This window comes from Excalfactoria chinensis, chromosome 2 (assembly GCF_039878825.1).
Source record: "Excalfactoria chinensis isolate bCotChi1 chromosome 2, bCotChi1.hap2, whole genome shotgun sequence".
NCBI lineage: Eukaryota > Metazoa > Chordata > Aves > Galliformes > Phasianidae > Excalfactoria > Excalfactoria chinensis.
In genome coordinates, this window is record NC_092826.1 from 58,077,612 (window position 1) to 58,102,893 (window position 25,282).

A 25,282-nucleotide genomic window follows, 5' to 3' on the forward strand; every position below is an offset into this window, starting at 1 on the left:
TTGATTTATTTTGCATGCAGTTGTCCAAATGATTAATCAGATACTTCTTTCACGGTTTCTACGATGCATTCCTTCACACTTTCCCCATTTCATGGTGTTTTCCTGATGCAAACTCTCTTTCATTTTTTTCTTCTCTCTTTCATCCAGTGATTCAAATTAACTATGTCACTTGCAGATTAAGCTGAACAAGGCAGGCATGAATCCTCAAAAGTACTTAGGCAAATGAATAGAAATTAGGTTCCTAAGCCATTCTGGTGATTTAGACCTTGGTCTTAACATTTTTCTTCATCTCCTCAGCAGCTGCTTAGACAAATCAGCCAGATTTCCTCTCATGTGATGGTAACAGACTGAAATGCATGGTTTGCGGCTTCCCCATTTAAAAGGTAGAAAACAAGAATAATAATAATAAGGTATTGTACCTGTTTAATGATTATTTCTGATATTTGAGGTCTATTATGCAGCTGTTTAATGTTCTTTTAGCTGTGAAAAATATCTGTGCAGTCTCATAATTTTGCATAAAGAATATCAACGTGAAATGTATTGATTGATGCCTTATATTAAAACATTTGATCAGTATTCAATGGGCATGTTTTTCAGTACAAAAACAAGAGTGAGGCTGAATTCCAGCTTTGAGTACAAAGCAGAACTTACCACCTTAAATCTGAACACGTACCAAAAGTTTCCTCTCCTCTCCTCTCCTCTCCTCTCCTCTCCTCTCCTCTCCTCTCCTCTCCTCTCCTCTCCTCTCCTCTCCTCTCCTCTCCTCTCCTCTCCTCTCCTCTCCTCTCCTCTCCTCTCCTCTCCTCTCCTCTCCTCTCCTCTCCTCTCCTCTCCTCTCCTCTCCTCTCCTCTCCTCTCCTCTCCTCTCCTCTCCTCTCCTCTCCTCTCCTCTCCTCTCCTCTCCTCTCCTCTCCTTCCTTCCTTCCTTCCTTCCTTCCTTCCTTCCTTCCTTCCTTCCTTCCTTCCTTCCTTCCTTCCTTCCTTCCTTCCTTCCTTCCTTCCTTCCTTCCTTCCTTCCTTCCTTCCTTCCTTCCTTCCTTCCTTCCTTCCTTCCTTCCTTCCTCTCTCTTCCTCTCTCTCTTTCTCTCTCTCTTTCTCTTTTTTTTGCTGTTTTAGCCTTTTTTCTGCACTTTCCTTATTCATTTATTTATTTATTTAATGCCAAGCAATTTTCTAGGTCATGTTTGCGTTACATCTTCCTTTAAAAAATAAAAAAATCGGAGATATTTTCAGTGGAATTTCTTTCTTTCAGCAAGCAATTACACTCATTGTTCGAAGAGCTAATTTTGGTGATATTTCTAAATAATTAGCTTCATTTTTTCTTCAGAAAATCAGAAATATATTTAATCAGTAGGAGTGCAAGGCATTTATAGAATATTTTAAACTCTTTCTTCAAGAGAACAGGAAATAGCTGTCATTAACATCTGTTCAGTATCTTTCACCAGCATCGTTCAACTTTCAGTCTTCAACAAGGTGAATTAAAGGAGAAATTACGTCTAAAAACTTATTCCAAACACTTAATATGAACTCCATTCAACTGATAGCATCTACTTTTTTATCTCGAGACTTGAACTTGAAAAGGATGACACAGTCTTACATTATGCTCAAGATACAGTGGCAAACATAACTTCTGTTCAATGTAGGACCAGCAGTTCCAGATTCAGTCAACAGCAGTTAAACATGAATCTTGGGAAGATGAAGTCTGAACACAGAACTGTAATGGATCCATTCAGTAACATCAGGAATTACACTTATTCTTGACCACACTTGTGGCACTGAATCTGATATGTGTAGGTTCAAGGGAAAGCCATCCCACTAAGAAGTTGGTTAGTAAACTCAAGGTTTAGCATTCCATATGCACTGAAGTTCCTTCAGAAGAAAAGTACAAAGAAGAGGAATACAATAGCATCCCTCTGCCTAACAGTGATATTATAAAGAAAAATATAATACATACAGTTTTTCCTGACATTCAGACACTGTGGTAGTTGAAATCAAAATGAGGCCTATTGCCACACTGTAACTAACAATGAGAAAATGAAATGTGAAGAGTGAAGAGCTTGGTGAAGAGCTGCCTCATTCACCAAGAACTACTCGCCCAGGTTGCTATTGGAGGGAAGCAAACTCCGGGGTAAAAATAGCAGGCAGTACTTTGAGTATGAGGTAACTTCGTTAATGATTACTTCGTAAGGCATGTATACAATGAAGACAAACAAAGACAGGTTAAGTTCAACAACTGCAAGAACAAGTAGGCAGCTAGCTGAAAAATACTTGGCTTTGCTAGTTTAATAATGCTTAAATCTGTAGAATTAGACTTCATATAATATAAACTTTAAACCTGACATGATTGCTGCTTTACACAGTATCTTGCGGAATGACCTGTCCATGATTAGACACGGCTAACTACTTCTTTACAAAGTATATGTTCCTAAATGCATACTGGCTCTGCTATAGTTACGTGTTACTCTAAATTTGTTATATGCTATCTTATAGATGTTTCAGCATAGATGAAAGGCTCAGCAACTAGTGACCTCCTTCTGCCAGAGCCCTGACTCCAGCTTTGTCAGGGCACACTGAGAAAGGGACTGCTGTTCAACTTGGCTGCTGTGTAACCATTCTCTGGATGGCACTTGTCCATTAAGGCATGCTTTGATGACTGGATCCATCCATTTTGTACAAAGAGACATTTCTTCTCTTAGCAGCCAACATTTCTTGTTGTATCTTGTTTCTGATCAGGCACAGCTTCCTTCCTCTTGCACCCACTGGAAAAAGCTGTGCCCAGCTGCAACATTTTTGTGTCAGGTTACTGTGCTGCTGCCAGCCAGTATACGTGAACATGCAGGTATACTGGGAGAGAAACTCCTTGCAGGAGTAGCTTAAGGTCTAGAGGATTCAGTGAGCAATGCAGAAGCTGTTTCCCCTGCACACCCGCTTCTTTGCCTTCTGCTGCTTCTCTTCCCACTCGACTTCCCTCTGCACAGCCAGGAGAGCTGTCTGCTCCCTCCACAAGCTTCCCAGCTTTGCCTGTTCACAGCTTTAATTATTCCAGGATATTACAGGTGCTCCTTGGGGACAGGAGACACAGGACATCTGTAGGAAGTCACAGAATTACACAACAGTTTGTGTTGGAAGGGGTCTCAAAGCCTACTCATCCCCACCCCGTGCCATGGGCAGGGCTGCCCCCCATCAGCTCAGCTGCCCAGGGCCCCATCCAACCTGACCTTGAGCGCCTCCAGGGATGGGGCACCACAGTTTCTCTGGGCAGCTGTGCCAGCACGTCACTGCCCTCTGAAAAAAGAATCTAGCCTAAATTTCCCCTTTTTTAGTTTAAAGCCACCCCCCCCTTGTCCAATCACTATTTTCTCATTTTGTGTTTCAAAGTAATGCACTTATATCACGGTCTAATCTTTTCATTTATTTAGGACAGATAGCATGCAAATAACACGAGAATATTAGATCAGGTTTTTTGTTAGTTGGTATGATGGTTGTCTTTTGATCTGTCTTGATTTGTTTTCAATCTCCTGGGCAGAAAGGGCAATAAATACGTGGATAAATCACAAAAGGAAATGTAATGGATGGAGCTCTCTCATCTGCTATGATCTGTCTTCTGCCTTGACAAAATAGGTACTCAGACACATTCAGATCACCCCATTGTACCTCCGCCGTTGCTTAGTTGCAGGTTCCTTTGATTTCTATGGCAGTTATCCAGAACATCATAATAATCTGAAATATTAAACACAGTCTGGATGCAGTAAGCTTTGTAAGTCTTTCTTAGACTGGGGTGCGTTCAGAGATGGGCAAGAAAGCTGCTGATGTGTCTGGAGCTCAAGTCTTATGAGGAGCAGCTGAGGGAACTGGGATTGTTCAGTCTGGAGGAGAGAAGCTCAGGAGAGACCTTACTGCTCTCTATAACTGCCTCAAAGGAGGTTGTAGTGAGCTGGGGGTTGGCCTCTTTTCCCAGGTAACAGCAATAAGACAAGAGGGAATAGCCTCAAGTTGTGACAGGGGAGGTTCAGGTTGAGAAATGCACACAGTTGAAAACAAACAGAAACAAACCTAGAAAAGCTTTAAACTCTCACAGTGCCGAAGTAACCAGCGAGTGTTTGAAGACCGGTACAGAAAACAAACAAACAAAAAGAACTTCCTGTCCCCTTCTGTTTACAACTCATTTCTGAGCCTGCCACCAAACTGAGCAGCGAGGACCCACGCCGAGCTCATCAATACGAGGAACGCCGGCTCGGCTCGGCTCGGCTCGGCTCGGCTCGGCTCGGCTCGGCTCGGCTCGGCTCGGCTCGGCTCGGCTCGGCTCGGCTCGGCTCGGCTCGGCTCGGCTCGGCTCGGCTCGGCTCGGCTCGGCTCGGCTCGGCTCGGCGCTACGCCAGCGCCCCCGTCCGCGCAGGCCCGGAGCAGCCTACCGCAACATGGCGACGGGTCGTTGCTATGGGAACTGCGTCATGCCGCGCACGTGGCCGGCGAAGAAAGATGGCGGCGCCCGTCTCCGTCTGCCATGTCGCCTGCTGCGCCAACCGGGTGGGCGGCGGGGTCGTATCCTGGGGCCGTGAGGGGCTCCTCGCCTTCGGCAGCTGTCGGGACGTCATGCTCTACCAGCCGGCGGTAAGCGGGGCAGGGAGGCGCGATGGGGCCGGCTTGGCGGCGGCGCGGCCTAACGCCGGGTGTTTCTCCTCATCCCTCAGGCCAGGCGGACAGTGGCGGCGCTCCGCGGACACGGCGGCAGGGTGAGCTGCGTGCGCTGGGCCCGGCGGCGGGACGGCGGTGAGTAGGTGGGGAGGGAGATCGTTTAGTCCGTCTGTCAGCTCATCCCCACCGTGCCCACTGCCCGCATCCCTCAGTGCCACGTCTTCATGTTCCTCGAGCACCTCCATGGATGGTGACTCCACTGCCTCCCTGGGCAGCCTGTGCCACTGCATCACCATTCTTTTTGAGAAGGAATTTTCCTTCATGTCCTATCTGAACCTTTCCAGGCACAACTTGAGGCCATTCCCTCTTGTCCTGTCACTAGTTACACAGCAGAAGATGCTGACCCCCAGCTTGCTACCACTTCCTTTCATGTCATAGAGGGTGATAAGGTCTTTCCTGAGCCTTCTCTTCTCCAGTTGAACAATCCTAGTTCCCTCAGCTGCTCCCTATAAGACTTGTGCTCTAGACTCTACACCAGCTTTGTTGCCCTTCCATGAACACACTCCAGAGCCTTGGTGTCTTTCCTGTAGTGAGGTGCCCAAGACTAAGCATGGTACTTGAGGTATGGCCTCATCACAGCTGAATATAGGAGGGATGATCACCCAATGCTCCTGCTGGCTGCACTATTTCTCATACAAGCCAGGATGCCATTGGCCATCTTGGCCACCTGAGCACACTGCTGGCTCACATTCAGGTGTGTGTAGATCAGTATTCTAGACCCTTTTCCTATATGCAGCTTTCTAGCCTCCTGCCCCAGGCCTGTAGTAATGCGTGGAATTGTTGCAAGCAGAGTGCGGGACTTGGCACTTGGTCTTGTTAAAGCTCATACGGCCAGAAATTAAGTTTTCATATGAAGGTTTCTGTGGGTCATAGTTTTCTTGCTTTCTTGTTTTATTTATTTAGTTGTTTGCTTTTTTCCTGTCCCTCGAAAATTACTCTGTTGCATTTGAGAATCTTTTTAGAAAGTTATCCGTCATATTCATATGAAATGTTGAGTATTTATCTAATTCTTCTCAACCTGTTATTTTTTTGAGTAAAGTTCCTTTGCTCTTGACCTCTCATGTACTGTGCAACTTTTGTGGCTTGTACTTTATTTGAATGGGAACTTTGTGTATAATTGTTAACTGTGATAAGTAGTTACTTTATATAACCAATTAAAGTGCTTTGTGTTGCTGACTGCTGTTATGAAGTAAGAGCTCACAAATGTTGTGGAATGTGTTTTTTAGCAACTGAAGCAGAGTTAGTTTCTGGTGCATCTGATAAAAAGCTCATTCTGTGGCAGTGGAGTGGGACAGGAGTTTGGAACGATCAGGTAAGCAGAAATATCCTCCCTTTAAAGCATTTGTTGTCTTTTTTTTTCCCCTTCTTCCTTGCTTTTTTTGTGTACCTCAGATCATCTGTTATGTTAAAGTATTTGTTTTGCCTGTAGTTTCTGTGCCTCTTCATTGTACTGTGACTGTTGAAGCTCCATGTGCGTCTCCTCCAGACTGCTGATGCTGTGTCATGCTGTGATTTAATCTAAGTGTTATTCTTCACTTCTGTAGCTTATCTTTTGGAACCGAGCTAACCAGTCGTCATGTGGATTTGTCTAGCTTGTTTAGAATATCCTATTTGTCTGGTTCTGAGTCTTCAAATTTCTCAACTCCTGTGATCCTTTTCTTTAAACTGCCTTGAAATCTTGGCACGCTGAAGTTCTTTTTTAGTGTGTGTTATCTGTGCCTTTCTTTCTAATTTCTTTACATTCATTTTTTAGTGATTTCTGGTCTATCTGCATGACAGTGTTTATATATAGGCAGTCTGACGAGGATGATACAGGAGGTAGGATAGACATTCAAAAAAAATACTTGGTTTTAGTCAAAAATATCGAGACAAGCAAAATGTCTTATTAATTTATTACTCATACTGTATAAATGTAAGGGAGAAGATGAAATGTGGAGTAAAAGACTTCAGAACGAACTGAAATTTAGAAAACAGATGTGTTGTTTAACTTATTTTTAAAGCCTTGCTCATGAAGCACTGGCTTGTGAATGGCTGTGTAGGTAACCCATTTCTCAGAGGCTATCTCAAAACTTTAGGCTGTGTTTTAAAATGCACGAACATGGTAATGCACTGGGGGGAAGTGCCCATATGGTAACCATTATCAGTCTTGTTTATTGGAGGAATGTTCTTGGAAACGAATAATTTCTGTTTCTCATTTGTTGTAACTTTACATACTGATGTAAAACAATTTACAGATTTATTTAGTAACTTTTTCCATTAATGTGGTGCACGGCCTCATTTAAACCCTTGAGAAGGAATGCGACTATATTTGCACATTTAAATGGCAGTTCTATAGTAGTGTATATTAAACAAGCAAAGTTCTGTATTGAGCTGATTAAAAATGTTACTAGGGCTTACTAAGCTATCTTTTGGGAAGTGATGACAATTTGGATAAATGCTAGACTTCTTTTAGTCTGACAATTAAAAGCTTCTCATTTTGCTATTTGTATTTATGAGGAATGGATTACAAAATATTAATTCCCTAAGAAACTTATGTCTAAATTCAGACGTTTGGGTTTTGTCACTATTTTAAGGGAGTCTTTTATTTGTGAGAACCCATGAAACAGAGCTGCTGTATCTGCTACTTATTCCATTGTGTTCTCTGTTCTGCCTAATTCGCTGAGGTTCTCTGGACTTTTGGGAGATGTAGGTTTAGGGGCAAGAGAATGAGAAAAAGGAAGAAAAACTGCTCACCCCCAACCTAACCTCTGTCATATTTTGAGGAAGAAAAATCAAGGAAAGGTGAATTATTTCTGCTGCACACGAGAGTTGTCGAGTTCGTGCTCATTACTGCTGTATCCCTTCTCTGTTTCTTGTGGAATGTGTTATAGCTTAAGCATAGTTTGGCAGAAGCTCCACCGTCATAAACATACAATTTGCTTTCAGTACCAAGGGTTTTAAAAGTTCTCATGGATAAATTACTGGAGTTTAATTATGCTTGTTGGCTTGACTCTATAAAACTTTCTTATGTGTTCAGCTTGTGAAAAGCGTTCCTCTCGAAGGCCATACCGAAGCTGTTTGTGCTGTGGATGCTATCTACCAATCAGACAAACCTGATTTAGATCTGTTAATAGCTTCTGCAGCATCTGACTCTACTGTGAGAATCTGGTCTCGGCGTGATTCAGAAGGTAGGGTTTTGTTGTTTGTTTTTTTTCTTTTAAATTTAGGGACAGCATTTCATTATGGTTTTTAATTGAGGGACAACATGCTGGCTTAATAAAAATGATGAGTACTCATCCATTGAAGTACTTGGCTAAATAATAACATCTTCTAATGCAACCACACCGATTTCCATTCAAGCTTTGATCTAAACTACATTATTCTTGTGAAAGCTGGTGGCTACAGAAGCTTAACAGCTTTGGGTTAAATTTGTTCCTCAGAACAACTTATCTCTGTTTTTTATCAGCCAATGAGTTGTCTGAACTTAACAGACTCTTTATGATTTGTATTCAGAATCCAATAATCATTTTTCCTTGTAACATGGGGGCAAGCTAGCTCTGTGTGTGCTTATGTGAAATAAAATGACTTTGTAAAATGAAGCTGGCATGAGAAAAGTGAAGTTAAATTTGTCACTTGTTATTACTGATTTGAGTCCAATGAAATATAGGCTAATAAGTCTTCTTTCGAACTAGGCCTATTGTATGGTCAAAGAGAATAATTAGGATAGATAATTTTAAAGTGTTACTTGCTTGTCAAGTTGTGTTGACTACATCTCTCTCCCTACTTTCTTTGCTATCTGGTGTACTTAGGATTTCTCGTTGGCTTATTGAGTGAGATAAATAGTTGGGAGTTGCCGGTCTTCAGCCTAATGTTCTAGAAGGTATTTCTCATGCTCCCAGAGGACACCCTGATGCCCTGTCCTTTCCTTTTGCTCTTGCTGTTGTGGATTTCAGAGGCAGAAATAAAACAATTTCTTTTTAATTCTACTTCTGTAGGAAAATTGTTCTGCCATTCTGTTTGTTACCCTGATCTTGGTGGCTCACCAGTTTAATCACTTCTAGGGTCTCGAAGGAGATGAGAGGAAAGCTGAGTTTGCTCCTATCTCTATCTGTTTTTGTAGCGAAGAATTCAGTTTTAGCTTTCTGTGTAATGAATGCTTTTGCCACTGGATGTAATTTGAAATATTTATTGCTTATGATGTGTTACCAGAGGGAGCTGTACAGCTTTAATACTTGATGGAGAATAGTGACTTATGTTGTAATTTGGCTAACTCTGGATGGATTGCCATGAGCCCACAAAAGATGAAACTGAGGGTAATTTTCCCTCTAAAAATCAATGGCTTCTGAAAAAAAAATATAAGTCTTGCAGCTCCTTAAAATAAAATTGAACAAGAAATTTTAACTACATCATATAAAAAGAGATGGCAGTGTAACTGGGTTATGATGAATGAGTTCAACAGTGTCTGTTCTCATTTTTCAGTTAAATGCATTGAAGTTCTGCAATTTGGAAATGGATTTGTTATGGCTGTTTCCTTATCCTTCTTGCCTGGCAGCAACGGTAAGTAAGTACAGCAGCATATCTTGAATATCAATGCAGGAAAAAATAATATCTAAAATTTCCCACCTGTATAATGGGTTTTCATTTAACCAACTCCAGACTCCTGTGCCATATATTTTATTTCCTAGGGAATTAGCCTGTACTTCTGCCCGTACTCAAAGATTTCAGCTGAATTTTTTCTTGGCAATTAGAATGATACTGTCTGACTGGGGCGTTTTCAAAGTGATGCTCAGAGTTCATTTGTTAAAGTATTGTTAATGACTTTTTTTTTGAATGAAATAGCTGACTTTAGTGAAACTTGGCGTTTTGTTACCTACCCTTACTTGAGAAATACAATTGTCTAGCCCTGATTACTTATTTCTTCATATTTCTTTAGTTTATTCCTTTTCTTTTGCTATTTCAGTCCCTTGTAATACTACATCATCTTTAAGATCCGAAAGGACTGGAGCAAGTGTTATCTGCTTTTCTCCAGCATCTTCTACATACCTTCCCGTGTTTTTTCCCTCAGTCTTAACTTTGGTTTGCTTAAGTCAACAGATCTGTGTTTTCTGCTCCCTTCCTAGATAGCTTCTACAAGCTATCTACTGCTCAGAGCTTGAGTAGACATGTAACAGTGTTAAATGCTATCATATTTTAGCATGTAGTCTGTCTTCCTTCTTATTTGCTGTATAATAATTGTGTCCATCCATATACTGATTTCAGTTGATCAAGGACTCGAACTGTTTAAGTTGTGAGTCATTTTGTTTTGCTATTTGCTCCTTTTATATTTAGAGCATATGCTGTTTATTTGTATTAATTTTATTGCTATCAACACAGATCTCTTATGCTTGAGCTTCCTGGAGATGTGTTAGCATGAAGAAAACTACTCAAATTAAACACCTGTAGATATTACTTATATGCCAAAAGAATTTCTGAGCTTTCTGTTACTGAAATACTAGCGGGTTTTCATACAATATTAGTTGCCTGATTTAGAACACATTAAAAAAATGATATCTTGGCCCACTATACATCTGTATTATTTTATTGCTTTTTCTTATATTATTTCACATATCCTAGAACACTAAATTTTGTAAGTTCAGTAACAAAGACTTTTTTTTCCTCATTTTCAGTTCCAATACTGGCTTGTGGTGGTGATGACTGCAAAATAAATTTATTTATACAGCAGAATGGTCAGGTAATTACAGCTTTTTGTCTCTTGCTTGGAACATTACACAGTGCCTCTTCTCATATAGTGATAACAATCACACACAGCCACCTCTGTTCAAATAATTCATCCATTTTCTAGGTAACGATGAAATGCTTGTACAGAAGGTTCAACCCAGATCCAGTAAAAGTGTTATTCCTTCACATTTTTCCGTATGTGAAGAAGGAAGAAGCCTGTAGTTTTTGTTAACACTGACATAGAGTAGCTATGACTGTCCTTGATTACTCGGTATCCATGCACTAAGTGTTTCATATGGGAACAATGAGGGTTTTTTTCTTTCTCTGCAACAGAGCTCATAATTCTCAGTGTGTAGTCTAGTGCTATAGAAAGACATGTACGTCAGGTGTTGTGCAGCTAATTTTTTGTATTTACAATCTGCATCTTGTTTTCTTGTATGGCTCAGCTTAGCAAACAATATGCAATTTGGCTGTCCAAAATATTTATAGATGCGTAACTTATTTTGCCAGTTGCTGTTTGCCTTTTGAGGGTAACAGCATTTTTAACTGCAATCTGTGGATGGATCAAGGAAGGTAATTGAAATAAGTTAAATCTTTGGCTTCATATTAGCAAATCCAAACTGCTGTAGTTTTTGGATGTAGGAAACATTGTTCTTGAAAAAGGTGTGGAATTTTACATTGACTTCTTTTTCTTTTTCCCCTCACACCTTCAATTATATGAAATATTTTCACCTATCAACTACCTTGGCAGAGATGAAATTTAGGGTCAGTTTCTCACCCTCTCACTTAGTGGGGTGAGACTTCTGTTTGGTGACTGTTAAGTGACTGTTATTTGATTCCATTTAGATTTAAAATGCCTGTATGGTACACTACCGCTATTAATAGAAGGAAAACATCCTTAGAGTTTCCTGCCATAAATTCCTTCCTGGCTGCTAGAGGGAGGTTCTCCTCTTCAATCAGATTCTCTCAGATCTGCTGACATTTTTTTATGGCCTCTGTAGCTCTTTTTTTTTAGAGTTCTTTGAAGGAAGTGTTATTACTGTCTTACCATTTCTCACCAGAACTTGATGTTGGAGTTTAGAATCTAAACTTCTGCATTCTTCCTTTGCTGGTAAGGTCCCATAGCTCAGCTCTGTAAATCCTTAGAAATCTAGATAAGACTATGAGTGCAAAGGTAGAATGGGAATTGACAACAGGGCATACTAATGAAACTGATGGCATTGTTGTAGTCAGAGGAAGGATGGGACATCTTCAGGTTATTATTATTTTCTCTTAGCTGAGTCAGGCTGCTTTTGGGTAATCCCACGAATCCCAGCTGAAATAACATTATTTCTCAAAACTGCTTGATTTTTGAAATGGGGTGGACAAACTGCAAAGTCTTGAAGAGATCCCTTAGAGTGTTTAGTAGAAAGAAAACAATCTCTTTGCTTTTCTGAGTTCCTGAAAGAGGCTATTGATTTATACAAGTACTCAGGGAAAAGTCTTTCAGAAATCATTTTATGTCTTTCTGCTTGGGATATTACAGTCCTGTAGAGGGGGAAGCAAAGCAAACCATACTGTCAAAATAGAGCTTTAAAATGATGCCTGTATGTTGAGCATGGCTGTCATAAGAAAATTTTGTTGTGTAAATTTAGTGCTTTCCCTCTAATAATGTGCTTCACTTAAAAAGTGAAGTAGGAAAACCAAAGATAATTTGGATTCTTTCTAATTCTAAGAAGATTGTCAGCTGGATAGAGGAGGTAAATCACATCTGCTGTCTGGAAGAGAAAGACTTAGACCTCTCCAGCCTCTTATACTATCACTGGGCACCACTGAAAAGAGGCTACTCTCATCTTCTTTGTATCCTCCCTTAAGGTGCTTGCATACGCTGAGGTTTCCTTGAGCCTCCTGTTCTGTCCCAGCTCTCTCAGCCCTTCCTCAATGAAGAGGCGCACCAGTCCCTTAATCAACTTTGTCATCCATTGTTGGCCTCTCTATAAGAATTCCATGTCTCTTGTATTTAGGAGCCCAGAACTGGACCATATTTCTCCAAGTGTAGCCTCACTGGCACTGAGTAGAGGGGAGGGATCACCTCCATAATCCTGCTCACCAAACTTTGCCTAATGCAGCCAAGAATACCATTAGCTTTCTTAGAGGCAAGGGCATACTGGTAATTCATGTTCATTTGGTGTCCACCAGGACCTCCAAGTCCTTTCTGTCTGAGTGCATTCTAGATCCTGAGGTTATTCCTCTCCAGATGCAGGACTTTGTACTTTTCCTTTTTGACATTCTGGAGGTACATCTCAGCCCTTTCCTCTGGTCACTAAAATGGGAATATTCTACCTGTTATGAGTGAAAATATACTGAAATTTGCCAAAAGGTAATCTGGATTATGTTATTGTTGCTGTGAATCTCTAACCATTTGTAATATGTCAGTAAATAACAATATTTAATAGCAGTTTATTTTTCATTCAATTTCAAATAATAGAAACTGTAAATATAAATAAACTTGAGAGCTAACTGACCTTACATGCATAGTAGTTGAGTGCGTTTCTGTATGATGTCACAAGCATTTTCATTCAGTTTCAGAAAACATTAGTACTCCCAGGCCATGAAGATTGGATAAGAGGTGTGGAATGGGCGATCTCTGGTCAGTATGAAAGACTGTTTCAGTATCACTGCTGCTGTTTTACTGCTCCAGCTGATGTTTTTGGCACACTGTGGCTTCTAAGCTTGTGTGGTTGTGCATTTTTTTTCCCGAGGTGGTGATACAAATGTTAAAAATCAAGGTAGAATTGTGTGTATCTTATTAAAAACATAAATTGTTGACCTGATACCGCAATTATTTATCAAGTTATCAGAATTGCCACTACAGTAAGATAGATACAGAACTTACTTGTGTTTACATCTCTCATTTTATTGTGATTACTTCAAGCTTGTTTACCTAATTGCTGCCTAATGCAAACAAATAGGAGCTTTAGGGTTTTGCCCTCAGTATGCCAGTATCTGTCTGAGTGAGAAATAGTTTGCCCCTTGTTTATGAACAGAGAAATAGTGTTTTTCTTCTTCCTCCTAGTGTGTAGTGGTAGCTTTTTTTTCTTCCCCCTGTAAGAATAGGAAATTGAGGAGAACCTGTGTAGATGCTATCAAAGATTTATTGTAGTGGACAAAATAAAATAGAAAACATTAGAGGAATCTATAATCCTGAAGGAAGAAAGGGAGAAAGGAAGTCCTTGAATGTATTAGGTTGCTCATTATCAGAAATTTGGATAACAAAGGCCAAAAGTAACAGGGAAGCATATCTGTGGTATTTAGCACAACATTTCTAACAGGCAGGGAAGCATCCATTGTCAGTATGATCTAAACTAGTGGAGAGCTTGAAATGTTAAAATGAGTTGATGTTGAAATTAACCAGCAGTGTTTATGACATGTGTGCAATGGGGAGAATGAGGGTAATATTGTAATGAATTTTGGAGAGATGATGAGTTAATTGTGGTATTTATTGCAGTGAAAATTTAGCTTTTTAAAATTAGATTATTTATTTATTTTTTAACCAAATAGGTGACGATCTATTCCTAGCAAGCTGTGCTCAGGATTGTCTGATAAGAATTTACAAAGTGTGTACAAAATCAAAGCAGTTTTCAGAAACTGAAGATGATTCTATCAGGCTGAAAGAGAACGTCTTTACTGCTAAAGGTAAGTGAAAGCTGTAAAATTCTCTTTTACAATTGGTTGTGTATCTGTTAGTGGTTTGGGGAGGACTGTCAAGATGATTATTCTCTCATTTCTTTTGTTTCTTGTATTTAAAATGATCAGAGACCAGTTTAACTGCATTATTTTGCTCAGCTATTAGAGAGAGTTGCTGTTTTAAAGGAGCAGATATGTAAAAAGTTATTGATGTGTTACAAAAACGATGAAGCGGTAGGATAACTTAATATCAACCTGTGTTGTTACATGTATCCTAAATGCAGTACATAGTTACAAGATATCTATTCATGGGAGATAGGCTGTTGTGCAGCCTTTCTCCAACTTAATAACGTTTCTAATTTAAATTCAGCGCTTTAAGAGCATTGAATACTTAAACCTTAGGAAAGGATTGGAGAGAACAGCTAACTTTGGCTTACTTTGTTTTTATTTGACATATAGTTTGAGTACTTTAAAGTCACAAGCTTGCAATTTTGACGTAGGAAGTATAACACGGCTTGTGTGATGATGTATGTAGAAATTGTTCATGACACTTGCTACAAATCCTAATTCATTTTTGCATTTGCAGTAATTTGGAGATGTAAATATGTCTAAGTGTCTGGGCACAGTTGATGCTGGACAGTTTATTTCAGAATTCCTTGAGAGCTCTCCAGGAGTTCTGTGATGCCACTGCGAGGCAGTAGATGTCCTGTTACTGTCAACATGATATGCAGGGCTTGTGGCCAAGTACGTTTTCAAGGATCTGTTCAATGCCAGTAAGCTATTGAGACAGTGATAAATGATGAAAGCAGTTGTTTTATCATGAAGATATCAGAAATGGTCTGGTTTTTTCTCTTGGCTTTTAGAAAAAAAAATGCGCTTTTCTCTGATTTGTGGTAGATAATGATACAGCATACGCAATTACCTTGGAGTCTGTGTTGGCTGGCCATGAAAACTGGGTGTATGCAGTCCACTGGCAACCTTCTTTTTCTAAAGGTAAGCTGACACCAAGCACCCTAGCAGTTGTGCTAAGCACTGTATATATGAAGTACAGTCACATCTGTTTATTGTGTTTGCATGTTCACCGGGGGCTACAAAAATGTTTAAATTTTGCAGCTGATGTTTTACAAGTAAATGTGTGTTTTGGCTGAATGTGCCACAGTAGCAGTCTTATGGCACAGGCTCTCTCAAGCCTTTGGGGAGGTGGGGGGGGGGTCTGGCTTTTTTTGCCTAACGTTGGTTTTTACTTATGTTTTCTTTTATGAATGAAATAACAGAGCTGTACTTGCTTTATTGTGATTGATTTCCTATTTACACAATAAACAATAATTTATCATGTATTAACAGCTCTAATGTTTTCTTTTGTTACATACATTTGAAATGTATGTTCATTGGGAGAGCAGTCCTTTCTTCTTAAACTGGAAAGGAATAATTAACAATGTTTAGAAGATGAATCTTCAGTCTTCCGTGCTTTAACATAACATGCCACGAATTCTTGAGTATCATGTTCCTTTAGCTAGCGGGTGGCTTTAAGGCATTAATGTGGACTCTCATTGAAGATCATTCTTTCATTTTACACCTTGATCTAGTCCTTCTTTTGTTTTGTTTTTTTAATCCTTAAATTCTGACAGCCTTGTTTGCAGTATCGATTTGCTGGTGCATATCTGCCTGGTGTGTAAGGGAAGGAGGTTCTGAGTTTGATGTGCTTGCACTATCAAAAGGCCCTTGTGGATTTGTTGTTTGCAGATCTACATTTTCTTTAGTTTGTTATATCACTACCTTGTTATTTTTGTGTTTGTTTTTTTCTTTTGGACAGCAGTACAAGAATTTGCCTCTTAAATCAAGATTTGTGCAAAACGTAGGCTTGTAAATCTTTTTTTGCAATCAGAAAATTGTTTTATTGTTAGATGATGCCCCCCAGATACCTTGTATCAGACTACTGTGTACATGCAGTTGCTTGTGTTATGTGGCCCTTCCCAGTCATGGGTTCCCTGCAATACATTTTCATGTTTGCTAGAGGCAGGCTGATGGAAGAGACATTTCAGGCACTGTTTATCGCTTCTCAATGTAGAACATAGAAGATCCCATGCTGACATAAGATGCTGCCTTGGAAGATACCCACTAGTGTTCATATTCTCAAGAAAGGCTTCTCAAACAGTTCTCCTAAGCACTTACCCAGCGGGCTCCCTCTTTCCCCCTCTGACTGTATTCAGCTGATTCCTTGGGTGTTTCTTTGTGTTTTGGGGAGCTATTCATGCTGCTATATTTATCACAGGGTGCCATTGTCTACTAAATCCATGAATCTAGTGCCGAATTGGAAGGAAAAAAATAAAAACAAACCATGGTGAATAGAGATTACTATAGGCATAGAGATTATTTTGTTTGAAGCTGAAAATTTGGTAAGAACTTGAGGAACAGAATGGTGAACTTCTGTGTAGCTTCTCTTGAAGCTCTAGCTCTTCCTCCAAATAACATTTTTTCCAATGTCAATTTGGAGTGAATAAACAGTAGAATGTAGTTCTTTCATATTGCATTTCCTTTTGGAGTTTATGGTTGAAAAACACTGTGCCCACTAATGAACACTTAGTAAGAACGTAATACCTGTTAATCATGGCAGATAAGTGTTTAATTGCACATCTATTCTGCTGAATAAATTTGAGTGTGTTTGGAGTATGAGTAAATTCTTTTAGTAAAGCGCTCTTAGGTTGTAGAGTAATTTATTTCCTTGTACAGCAGGTGGCAGCATGCAACAACCAATGAGGTTATTGTCTGCATCAATGGACAAAACTGTGATCATCTGGGAACCTGATAAGGAATCTGGAGTTTGGCTAGAACAGGCAAGTGTCAGTCTTTTCCACAATACAGAGTGTATTAGAAGTGTCTCTCCAGTTTTGTGTGTGTAGAGGAGGCAACTATAAAATGAAAGACAGCAACTTTTTCTTGCAAAATACTCATTCTAATGTTGTGCTGCAAGTAAAAAATACTTGTAAAAAATGATGTGATGCAGCATAGCTTTTATTACTTGCTTATTATGATATTAGAAAGTTTGTGAGAATAGTTTCTGCTTAACTGTTATTCATAGAAGAGCAAGTCAGGTGCTGTACAGTAACACACACTGGTGGTACGTAGAGGAAGGAAAAAACCACCCAGAAATATTTACAGTTAATTGCTGTGGGAAGATGCACCCAAGCAGTTGCTGCACAGCAGTTAACACATGATTCACAAGCCTTGTTTTAATCACAGTAACTTTTTCATGGGTGTTGACATTAGGTTTTTCCTCCATTTGAGTTGAATGTGTGTTTCAGTGTATCATGTTGAATGCTCTTCTAATGTGGGTCATCTTAAATAAACAAGTAATAAAACCCAGATTTATCTAATGCTTTTGTAGATGTCTCTGAAAAAGCAGATCAACTAGAAACATATTGTAGTAGTTCCGCTGAATTTGTTTGTGTTGCATTATGCCAACCATTGTTTATGACTTTTCCTGTCACAAAGGGAGTTTTAATGCTCTCCTGGGGAAAAGAAATACAGTAGTGATTATAATTTTTCCTCTGTCCCATTGAGAAGCCTTTCTACTGATTGTTGTCATAGCTATGCCTAGATTTACAAACTTCAAAAAAGTAATTGTGTCATAAAACTTGTAGTGAGTTGTTACCTGTTTTTTTTGTTGTTTTTTTTTTACTTGCTATATGCATTGGTTGGACCTCAGATCACAGGATCCTCCTTCTGAGGTACTTGTGAGACTGTATTAAAATACTTTTAATAGCTGTGATCTGTTAGTGCTTAATTTTGCAGTTACCCAAAATATTTAAAGAATACTGTATAATACAAATTCTTACCTACGACTAATTTGCAGCTTGTGAGATTAGGATGAGCTCATACTGACCGAAGGCTGTTTTCATGGATATTTCATTTCTGGTCATGAATTCAGGTGCGGGTAGGCGAAGTGGGTGGCAATACCCTTGGATTTTTTGACTGCCAGTTTAGTCCAGATGGTTCAATGATCATTGCTCATGCTTTTCATGGAGCATTCCACCTTTGGAAACAGGCTTCAGTTAATAAGGTACGTTATTTGTTTATTATTATTAGTTCTCAAGAACATTGCTCTTGTCATTTAGTTGTATGGTTAATAGAAAATATCAGGTGTAACAGTACAGCTTACAATTAATGATAGAATTGGTCCTTCTCTGAGTATAGTATTCTTCAGAAACCTCACTCCTGCATGGAAAGGAGGATGGAATTAACCAGAATGTAAAGCTTGTGCCTCCTTGTGGGCTCCACAGTCACTGGAGCAACCTGAGCATATTTGTAGTTGTGCTTTCCTCAGAAATGGTACCTGGCCCACTTGCACTACTTTCTTCTAGGTTGGGACAATAAATCAGTATTGGTGTCCTTGTAGCTACTTTGAGATCTGGTAATTTGCTATTTTCAAATGCCCATTTTACTTTTTCCTAATCACTTACTTTGGTTACAGTATGCTAATTGGTCAGTTGAAAACATTGCTTCTTTGGTGTTCTTTTAAAATGTTTTTAATAGAAAGAATGGACTCCAGAAGTTGTGATATCAGGGCATTTTAACAGTGTTGAGGATGTACAGTGGGACCCAGAAGGAGAATTTATCATCAGTGTTGGTTCTGATCAAACTACTAGACTATTTGCTCCATGGAAAAGAAAACACGAGACAGAGGTATGATCTTCAAAAAGAATTTGCGGTGTTGGTAAAGGCTTGCCTTTCCTGAGTTTGGAATAGGTCATCTGAGTATAGTTTTTACCTTAAATATCCTCAAGTCATGGTATATTCAAATCTGCTTGTGTAAATGTTTGGCTTAGTTATTCAATACGTGTTGTTTTCACTTTTAAAAATACTAGTCGCACGTTTTAGTAATCACATGAATGACTGCTGTTTAACTCCTGAGTTCACCTCTGGGTTACCTTCAGTTAATGTTCTCCTGGGCTATTAGAAAAAAAAACAAACAACAAAAAACAAGCTCTGAAATAAGTCATGCAAGAATACATGCCTGACTCTTGTAATCATCTATTGCTCTTGTTTAATGCTTAGCTAAGCACTGGGGAGGATGACCGTAAAGGTCCTCAGCCTTGTTCTTTTCCCACATGCTTAATCTAAGCAAACTTTTCACTGTATTTCTATTTCATTTATCTATTTTTATATTATGTTGTTTATGAATGTGACTTTTACCAGAATGATTACCCACCACTGAACTGCATTTGGCACTTATTCGTGCTGCTTATCAGGAACAGCAACTCCTGAATAATTATCTTCCAAAAGAGGTCTAAATTTTGGTGTTGAGAAACCCTGTCTGGGAATGTTGCAGTTTCTCATTGATAGTTCGTTTTGCTATTCTACAAACACAGGGTGGTGGTTGTTTTTTTTCCTGACAGAATGATCCATTCAGGAAACTTCGTGAAACTAGAGCAGTGAAGTCATGTAAGGCCCTGTGCTAGCTGTGCAACTAGATGGAGGAGGTAAAGGGTAGCTGTTACCACAGGAGCTTAGCTAAGTCTCACTAGCATAAACAGTTCCTTGATTTCCTTTCCAGGCTACGCAGAATTGGTAGCAATCCCAGATCAATTTGTAAGCTTTGCATGGTATTTTAACAAGGGCACTTCCAATTTGTTTCCCTGCCTCTTTCCCCTCATCTCCAGGCTAGCAGGTGCAACAGCTCTGTGGAAAAGATAGCATGCTGGATTTGACATATGGAAATGAAGTCCAGGCCTAGCATGTTATGTAAGCTGACAGCATTCAAAAGAGTTGTCAATAGCATATTCTCTGTGACCCACTGAAGCACCGTTTTTCATTATGTGTACTGTTTGCTAAATATTTGTCTGGAAGAACTGAGCTTTACCTATGCAGCTGTTCCTGCTATCTCTGAAATTTTAGAATTAATGAACTGATTTAGCAGAATGATGGCACCGTTCATATCTAAGTGAACTGAATTATTGTACTTTTCCTGATCTGACAAACAGCAGCCATCTGGCTGGGTGGACCATGTGTAAAGTAAGATGACACCAATGCTTTTTGCTGTAGGAGAAAGCTATGGTATCCTGTAGGTGGGGGTGAGGTGTAGGGTTGTAGATATGGGTCATACAGAGGGGAATGGAACGCTAAGCAATGCAAACTGTTAGAATGTCAGCTTTTCCTTACCATACTGAGTTTAGCATATGAAGGATTACAGTAGGTAACATCTGATGTTTGTCTGGATGATTCAGATATCTATTAAGAGTTAGTAATAAAGTTCAATATTTTTTTAAAGAGAACATAGTGCTAAACGCAAATTATTGTCTTGTAAAATTCCAATTTAGTGCTGCATTTTAGTGGCAGAAATAAGGAAGAATCATAGAATGGCCTGGGTTGAAAAGGACCACAATGATCATGTAGTTTCAACCCCCTGCTGTGTGTATGGTCACCAGCCATCAGACCAGGCTGCCCAGAGCTACATCCAGCCTGGCCTTGAATGCCTCCAACGATGGGGCATCCGCAACCACCTTGGTCAACCTGTTCAGTGTGTCAGCACCCTCTGTGTGAAAAACTTCCTCCTAATATCTAACCTAAGCCTCCGTATCTAACCCAAACCTCCCAATAATACAAAATAATACATAACTTCAATTTGTCATGCAGACTTGCTCCTAAATTTTACTGGGAGAAGTTTCACAACTTCTCCTTCTGCTTTGGTGGGGTTTTTTTGTTGCTTGTTTTTAATCTTCCGTGCCATGTTTTAAAGCATGCAAAGATGCACCCAGTGTAGGGAGAGGAGGGTTTATTGCAATTTATTGCCCTGGTTTGTTGTTTTTTTTGTTTTTTTTTTTTTTTTTAGTAATTGAATATTTATTTCTAATTTGAAAATATGACTCTTTTCTGAAAATATTAGACTTCACAGGTTCTCTCTTAATATTCCATTCATGTTGTATAGAAAGTTTAAAAATGAGATTTGAATGAATTTTTAGTGTGGTACAGGCAATTTAGAATCAGCATAACGCCTTCTTTTCTGTTTGTGCAATATCTGGTATGATATCAACTCTTTATTGACTACAGTTTTTTAGTCGCTTTAATACTGAGGTAATATAAATTAATTCTGATTGAATGAAATGACAACTAAAATTAATTCAGAAATATACACCAGCTGAAATATATAAGTAGCAACAAATGATTCTCCCTAAAAGCTTTTTCATGACACTAGATTTGCTGGAAAACTTTTTTTTTTTTTTTTCTTTCATATATAGAATAAGTTAGACTTCTTTTAGGAAATAAATGTGAACAATTTAATATAATCTTGCTAATATTCTTTCCTTTGTGTGAAGATTAAAAATATAAATCTTACCCATTTAATTTTTTTGTTAGCTGTTGATTCTCTTCTTTGGATTAATGCTTGGAGTATGAGGAAACTAAAAACCTGTTTCCAGTGAAAATGTTTCTAAATCATCAGGGTTTTCCAATTGTTTTTGCAATTAGGAGCCATTTTGGTCTTGTCAGTTCTTGCACAGCTTCTACAAAGTGATTTTGCTAATGCTGGTTATGAAGAAAAAACAGGAAGTAGGAGCTTATACCGTATTGACAGCAATGCTATTATATATCATGAAAGGCAGATGAAGGAAGCAGGTACTTCTTGCTACCTTGCTAGGTCTTTCAGAGCTATGGTTTTAAAAGCAATAAAACATTGTGCAGTCCTCCTTTTTCTTAACATTTTGTGCCCTTTTGCTTGAATGTATAGCATGAAGAATTTTCAGTGACTAGTTTGCCACAGAGATAAGCAAATGCTCTAGACTTGGGCAGTGACACCATTCACCAATTACAAAAGTCATTTGGTGGCAGAATGGGAGTTAGCTGATGTATGTGAGCATACATCGGTTTTATGAACATCAGTAGAAGGTTGTTAGTTTTCCTTCATGTTAATAAAGTCAGCAAATAATGTATTATTGCTTTTTACATCTCGGAATCTTGCTGTTTCTCTGATTAAGAACCATATTTTAACTGCATTTCTGTTTGTGTAGGTAACCTGGCATGAAATTGCACGGCCTCAAATACATGGGTATGACATGCGTTGTCTGGCAATGATTGGCCGGTTTCAGTTTGTGTCAGGGGCAGATGAAAAAGTGCTTCGAGTTTTTTGTGCTCCCAGGAATTTTATAGAAAATTTCAGTAACATCACTGGTATTCCAGTGGAGAAGCTGTGTCCCCATGTAAGTATTCTAAAGCAGCAATAAATTATTTGCACGTAAATAATATCAATACTTTAGAAAACATCAAATGCATTAACTTCCACTAAATAATGTAATGATTCTGAAGCTTAACTGTATTTCTCCTTCCTCTTCTGCTGGTTTCTCTGTGTACTTTTTCAAATACGTTTCATGATGGTGTTATAGAACCACTGAGGTTGGAAGAGAACACTAAGATATCTGGTCCAACTGTGCACCTATCTACCACCATGCCCACTAAATGCTTGAAATAAAACAGGGCACGTTGTCTGAAGATTTGCAAAGAATATGGACAAATTGAAAATAAAAAAACTAGCCCAAGTATTTATGTTTCAGTGTATATATTTAATGATTTGAAAACAAACAATAGCGGCTGACAATGCGCCTTCTTCTTAATTTGGGGGTGTAGTGATCTTCTCTATATGTAATTATTATTGTGTGGTTTTGCATTGTTTTGTGTTTTCTTGGTTTTGTTTGTTTCTTTTTTTAATCATATGTTTGGAAATAACACCAGGCTTTCAGCACTGCTCTTGGTAGTTCTGTATAAATATTTATAGATATGCATTTAGATATGCATCCCCAGGGAGGTGGTTGAATCGCCATCCCTGGATGTGTTTAAGAGCCGTTTGGATGTGGTACTCAGGGATATGATTTAGCAGAGGGTTTTTAGAGATAAGGTACTGGTTAGGTTGCGTTTGGATTTGATGATCTTCAAGGTCTTTTCCAACCTGGGCAATTCTATGATTTGCCTGTGCATTATTTCCTCTTGGCTATGGGAGTTTTCTTGTGAGGCTATGTAAGGTGGAATGATACAAAGATGGTAATAGATATTCAAAGTTATTTATGAGGAAAAACTCACTGATATGGATGCCTTTGCTGGGAAATGCTGAGGCAATCTCCACCAGGGAGTGATCTCCAAGAGATGCTACCTTAGTGGTGGTCAGCCCTTAAATGAGGTCTAGAGGAGGTGGAGTCAAGCTCCACCCCTTCCGGGAGCACAGCTGAATTACTCTCACCTGGTTTTAAAAGCCACAAACACAAATGTCAGACGTTTTCTCGTCAAGTTATGAATGTTTAAATAAGTAACATCTTATTCTGGGCTGTCACCTAGATTACAAATCCAGTCTTTTTTTGAACTTATCAAACCCTTGAACAAAGGAGTTTTACAGCTGTTAGATCTAAAACTTTTCCATCTCTGTGCAAATGTAAGGTAAGCCGAAGCTCACTTACCTTTCCAATTTTTGGCCGTATATTCCAGCCACATCTCAGTGTTATGTGCTAGATTGTGTTGGAAGTCATGGACAGAGACACTTCCTTAATTAACCTCAGAACAGACTACTTCCGAGTCCTATTGCATTGCTGACTATGGTGCTCTCAGCTGAGCCTTATCATGTGTCCTAAATAAAATCAGCAGTTGAAAACCTGAATGTAGGAATGAAGATACGTGCTTTGCAACAAAACTTCTGTGCTGAGGCCTTAAGAGAAAGGTTTTTTTTTCCCCCCCTTGTTCCTCATATTGTCTCAGGTGTGCTGTGGTGTGAGCTGGGAGTTTTCCAAAGCCTCCCATTCACTTCTCTCTAGAAAAGTCCCTGTTGTCACAGGGATTCATTAACCTATGCCCTTTAAAAACCTAGTCCTACATGACAATTTGTGAAACCTTTCTCTCTCTTTTTAAATTCAGCAGTCTTCCAACCTTCCAGAAGGTGCAACTGTGCCGGCATTGGGTTTATCCAATAAAGCTGTTTTTGAAGGTATGGCTAATAAGAAATAATAAGGAGAAATGATGATGCTTCACATGTAAAGTTTTTATTTTAAATAACTTCTTCAGCGTTTGTTTGGTTGGTTGGTTTCTCATAGTGAGCTTGACTGTGAGTTTATAAGCTAGAAATAAATTGTGCAATGTATTTATTTTGTCTGGCAGCACTTAAATATGGCACTTAACAAAAACAGTGAGAGCAAGTGAGAATCCTTTCTTGATTCATCCCTTTCTGTGCTTTTGGCTCCTCTCCTAAACATCCTGTAGTAAACCTTGTGTGGACCCCAAATGCTCATTCCTTGTTTCCTGTACTGTGACTACTGTGATAAAATCAGGGCTACCCACTGCTGTTCCTTGTTTCTCTGTAAAATATTAGTCTGTTTGACCTCCTAACCTGTATTCTGGAGTCCTGCTCACATGCTCCTTGGATGCTATTACCCTTGAAGATGCTGTAGAAGTAATCCAGTTTTAAGTGGAATTGGCTACGTTTTCTATTCTTTTCCCATAAGAACAGGTAGAAACCTTTTGTAGATGATGCTTTGTGAAAGCATTGGGAAAGAAGAATTAGTAATCTAACATGAAGAAATGTTCTTTCAGTAAAGACTGGAGAGACACCAGATCTTATTCTTGGAGAGGTGGTGTGGATACCAGGAAGGGTAATTGTTTGGAGTGATAACTATAACTGAATTGCATCTTGAGACTAGGTTTGGAACTGGGAAGTCTGGTGTTTGATGAAGCATGTGGTAAAAATGTACTTTAACTGGAATCTACATATTAGGTTGGATCTTTTTTGCTCTTTTCTGCCTACATTTTTATCAGAAGGTATGAATTAATAAAGGAAGTATTTGAATGATATTTGTCTCCAGGATCTTTAATGTTAATATAGCTAAATTGTCCTAAACCTATTGAGAGGAATAATAATAATAATGGTAATTTATTTTGGTAAAATCTTGTCTTTTTTTGCTCTTTCATAAGTCTTCTCAGTGTCATGTGCACCAGAATCACTAATGTTTATATTAATGTTGCTTGGATTTTATAAGTAATGGAGGGTTTTTCCTTGTACAATACATACTTATATTTTCTCTTATGTCAAGTATGTTCTCAACAGCTAATAAAGTCCTTATTTTGAATAGGAGATATATCCGCTCGAGAAGCTGAGGATGAAGAAACATTTAATACTATTTCTAATCAGTATCCTGAGGTATATTTTCAACCCCTGATCCTAACAGGTATGAGATTATTTTCTACTGTATGAAGTGGA

The 25,282-nt window shown here is 38.9% G+C and overlaps 1 protein-coding gene across 3 annotated transcripts in view; it reads left to right on the plus strand.

The window, feature by feature from the left end:
* The first annotated feature begins 4,438 nt into the window (after window positions 1–4,438).
* ELP2 (elongator acetyltransferase complex subunit 2) overlaps window positions 4,439–25,282 on the plus strand; it is a 32,658-nt gene continuing 11,814 nt past the window's right edge. The window contains exons 1-15 of one of the 3 annotated variants that reach the window (XM_072329931.1): window positions 4,439–4,611; window positions 4,692–4,770; window positions 5,922–6,007; window positions 7,712–7,862; window positions 9,154–9,231; window positions 10,341–10,405; window positions 12,955–13,021; window positions 13,933–14,067; window positions 14,956–15,051; window positions 16,789–16,892; window positions 17,987–18,118; window positions 18,592–18,741; window positions 22,062–22,250; window positions 23,950–24,016; window positions 25,155–25,250. In XM_072329931.1, the coding sequence (XP_072186032.1) occupies window positions 4,480–4,611; window positions 4,692–4,770; window positions 5,922–6,007; window positions 7,712–7,862; window positions 9,154–9,231; window positions 10,341–10,405; window positions 12,955–13,021; window positions 13,933–14,067; window positions 14,956–15,051; window positions 16,789–16,892; window positions 17,987–18,118; window positions 18,592–18,741; window positions 22,062–22,250; window positions 23,950–24,016; window positions 25,155–25,250 (1,627 nt within the window). In that variant the 5' untranslated portion in view covers window positions 4,439–4,479. Of the gene's footprint in view, window positions 4,612–4,691; window positions 4,771–5,921; window positions 6,008–7,711; window positions 7,863–9,153; window positions 9,232–10,340; window positions 10,406–12,954; window positions 13,022–13,932; window positions 14,068–14,955; window positions 15,052–16,788; window positions 16,893–17,986; window positions 18,119–18,591; window positions 18,742–22,061; window positions 22,251–23,946; window positions 24,017–25,154; window positions 25,251–25,282 lie in introns of all 3 variants that reach the window. The other 2 variants (XM_072329929.1, XM_072329930.1) reach the window with 2 other exon arrangements.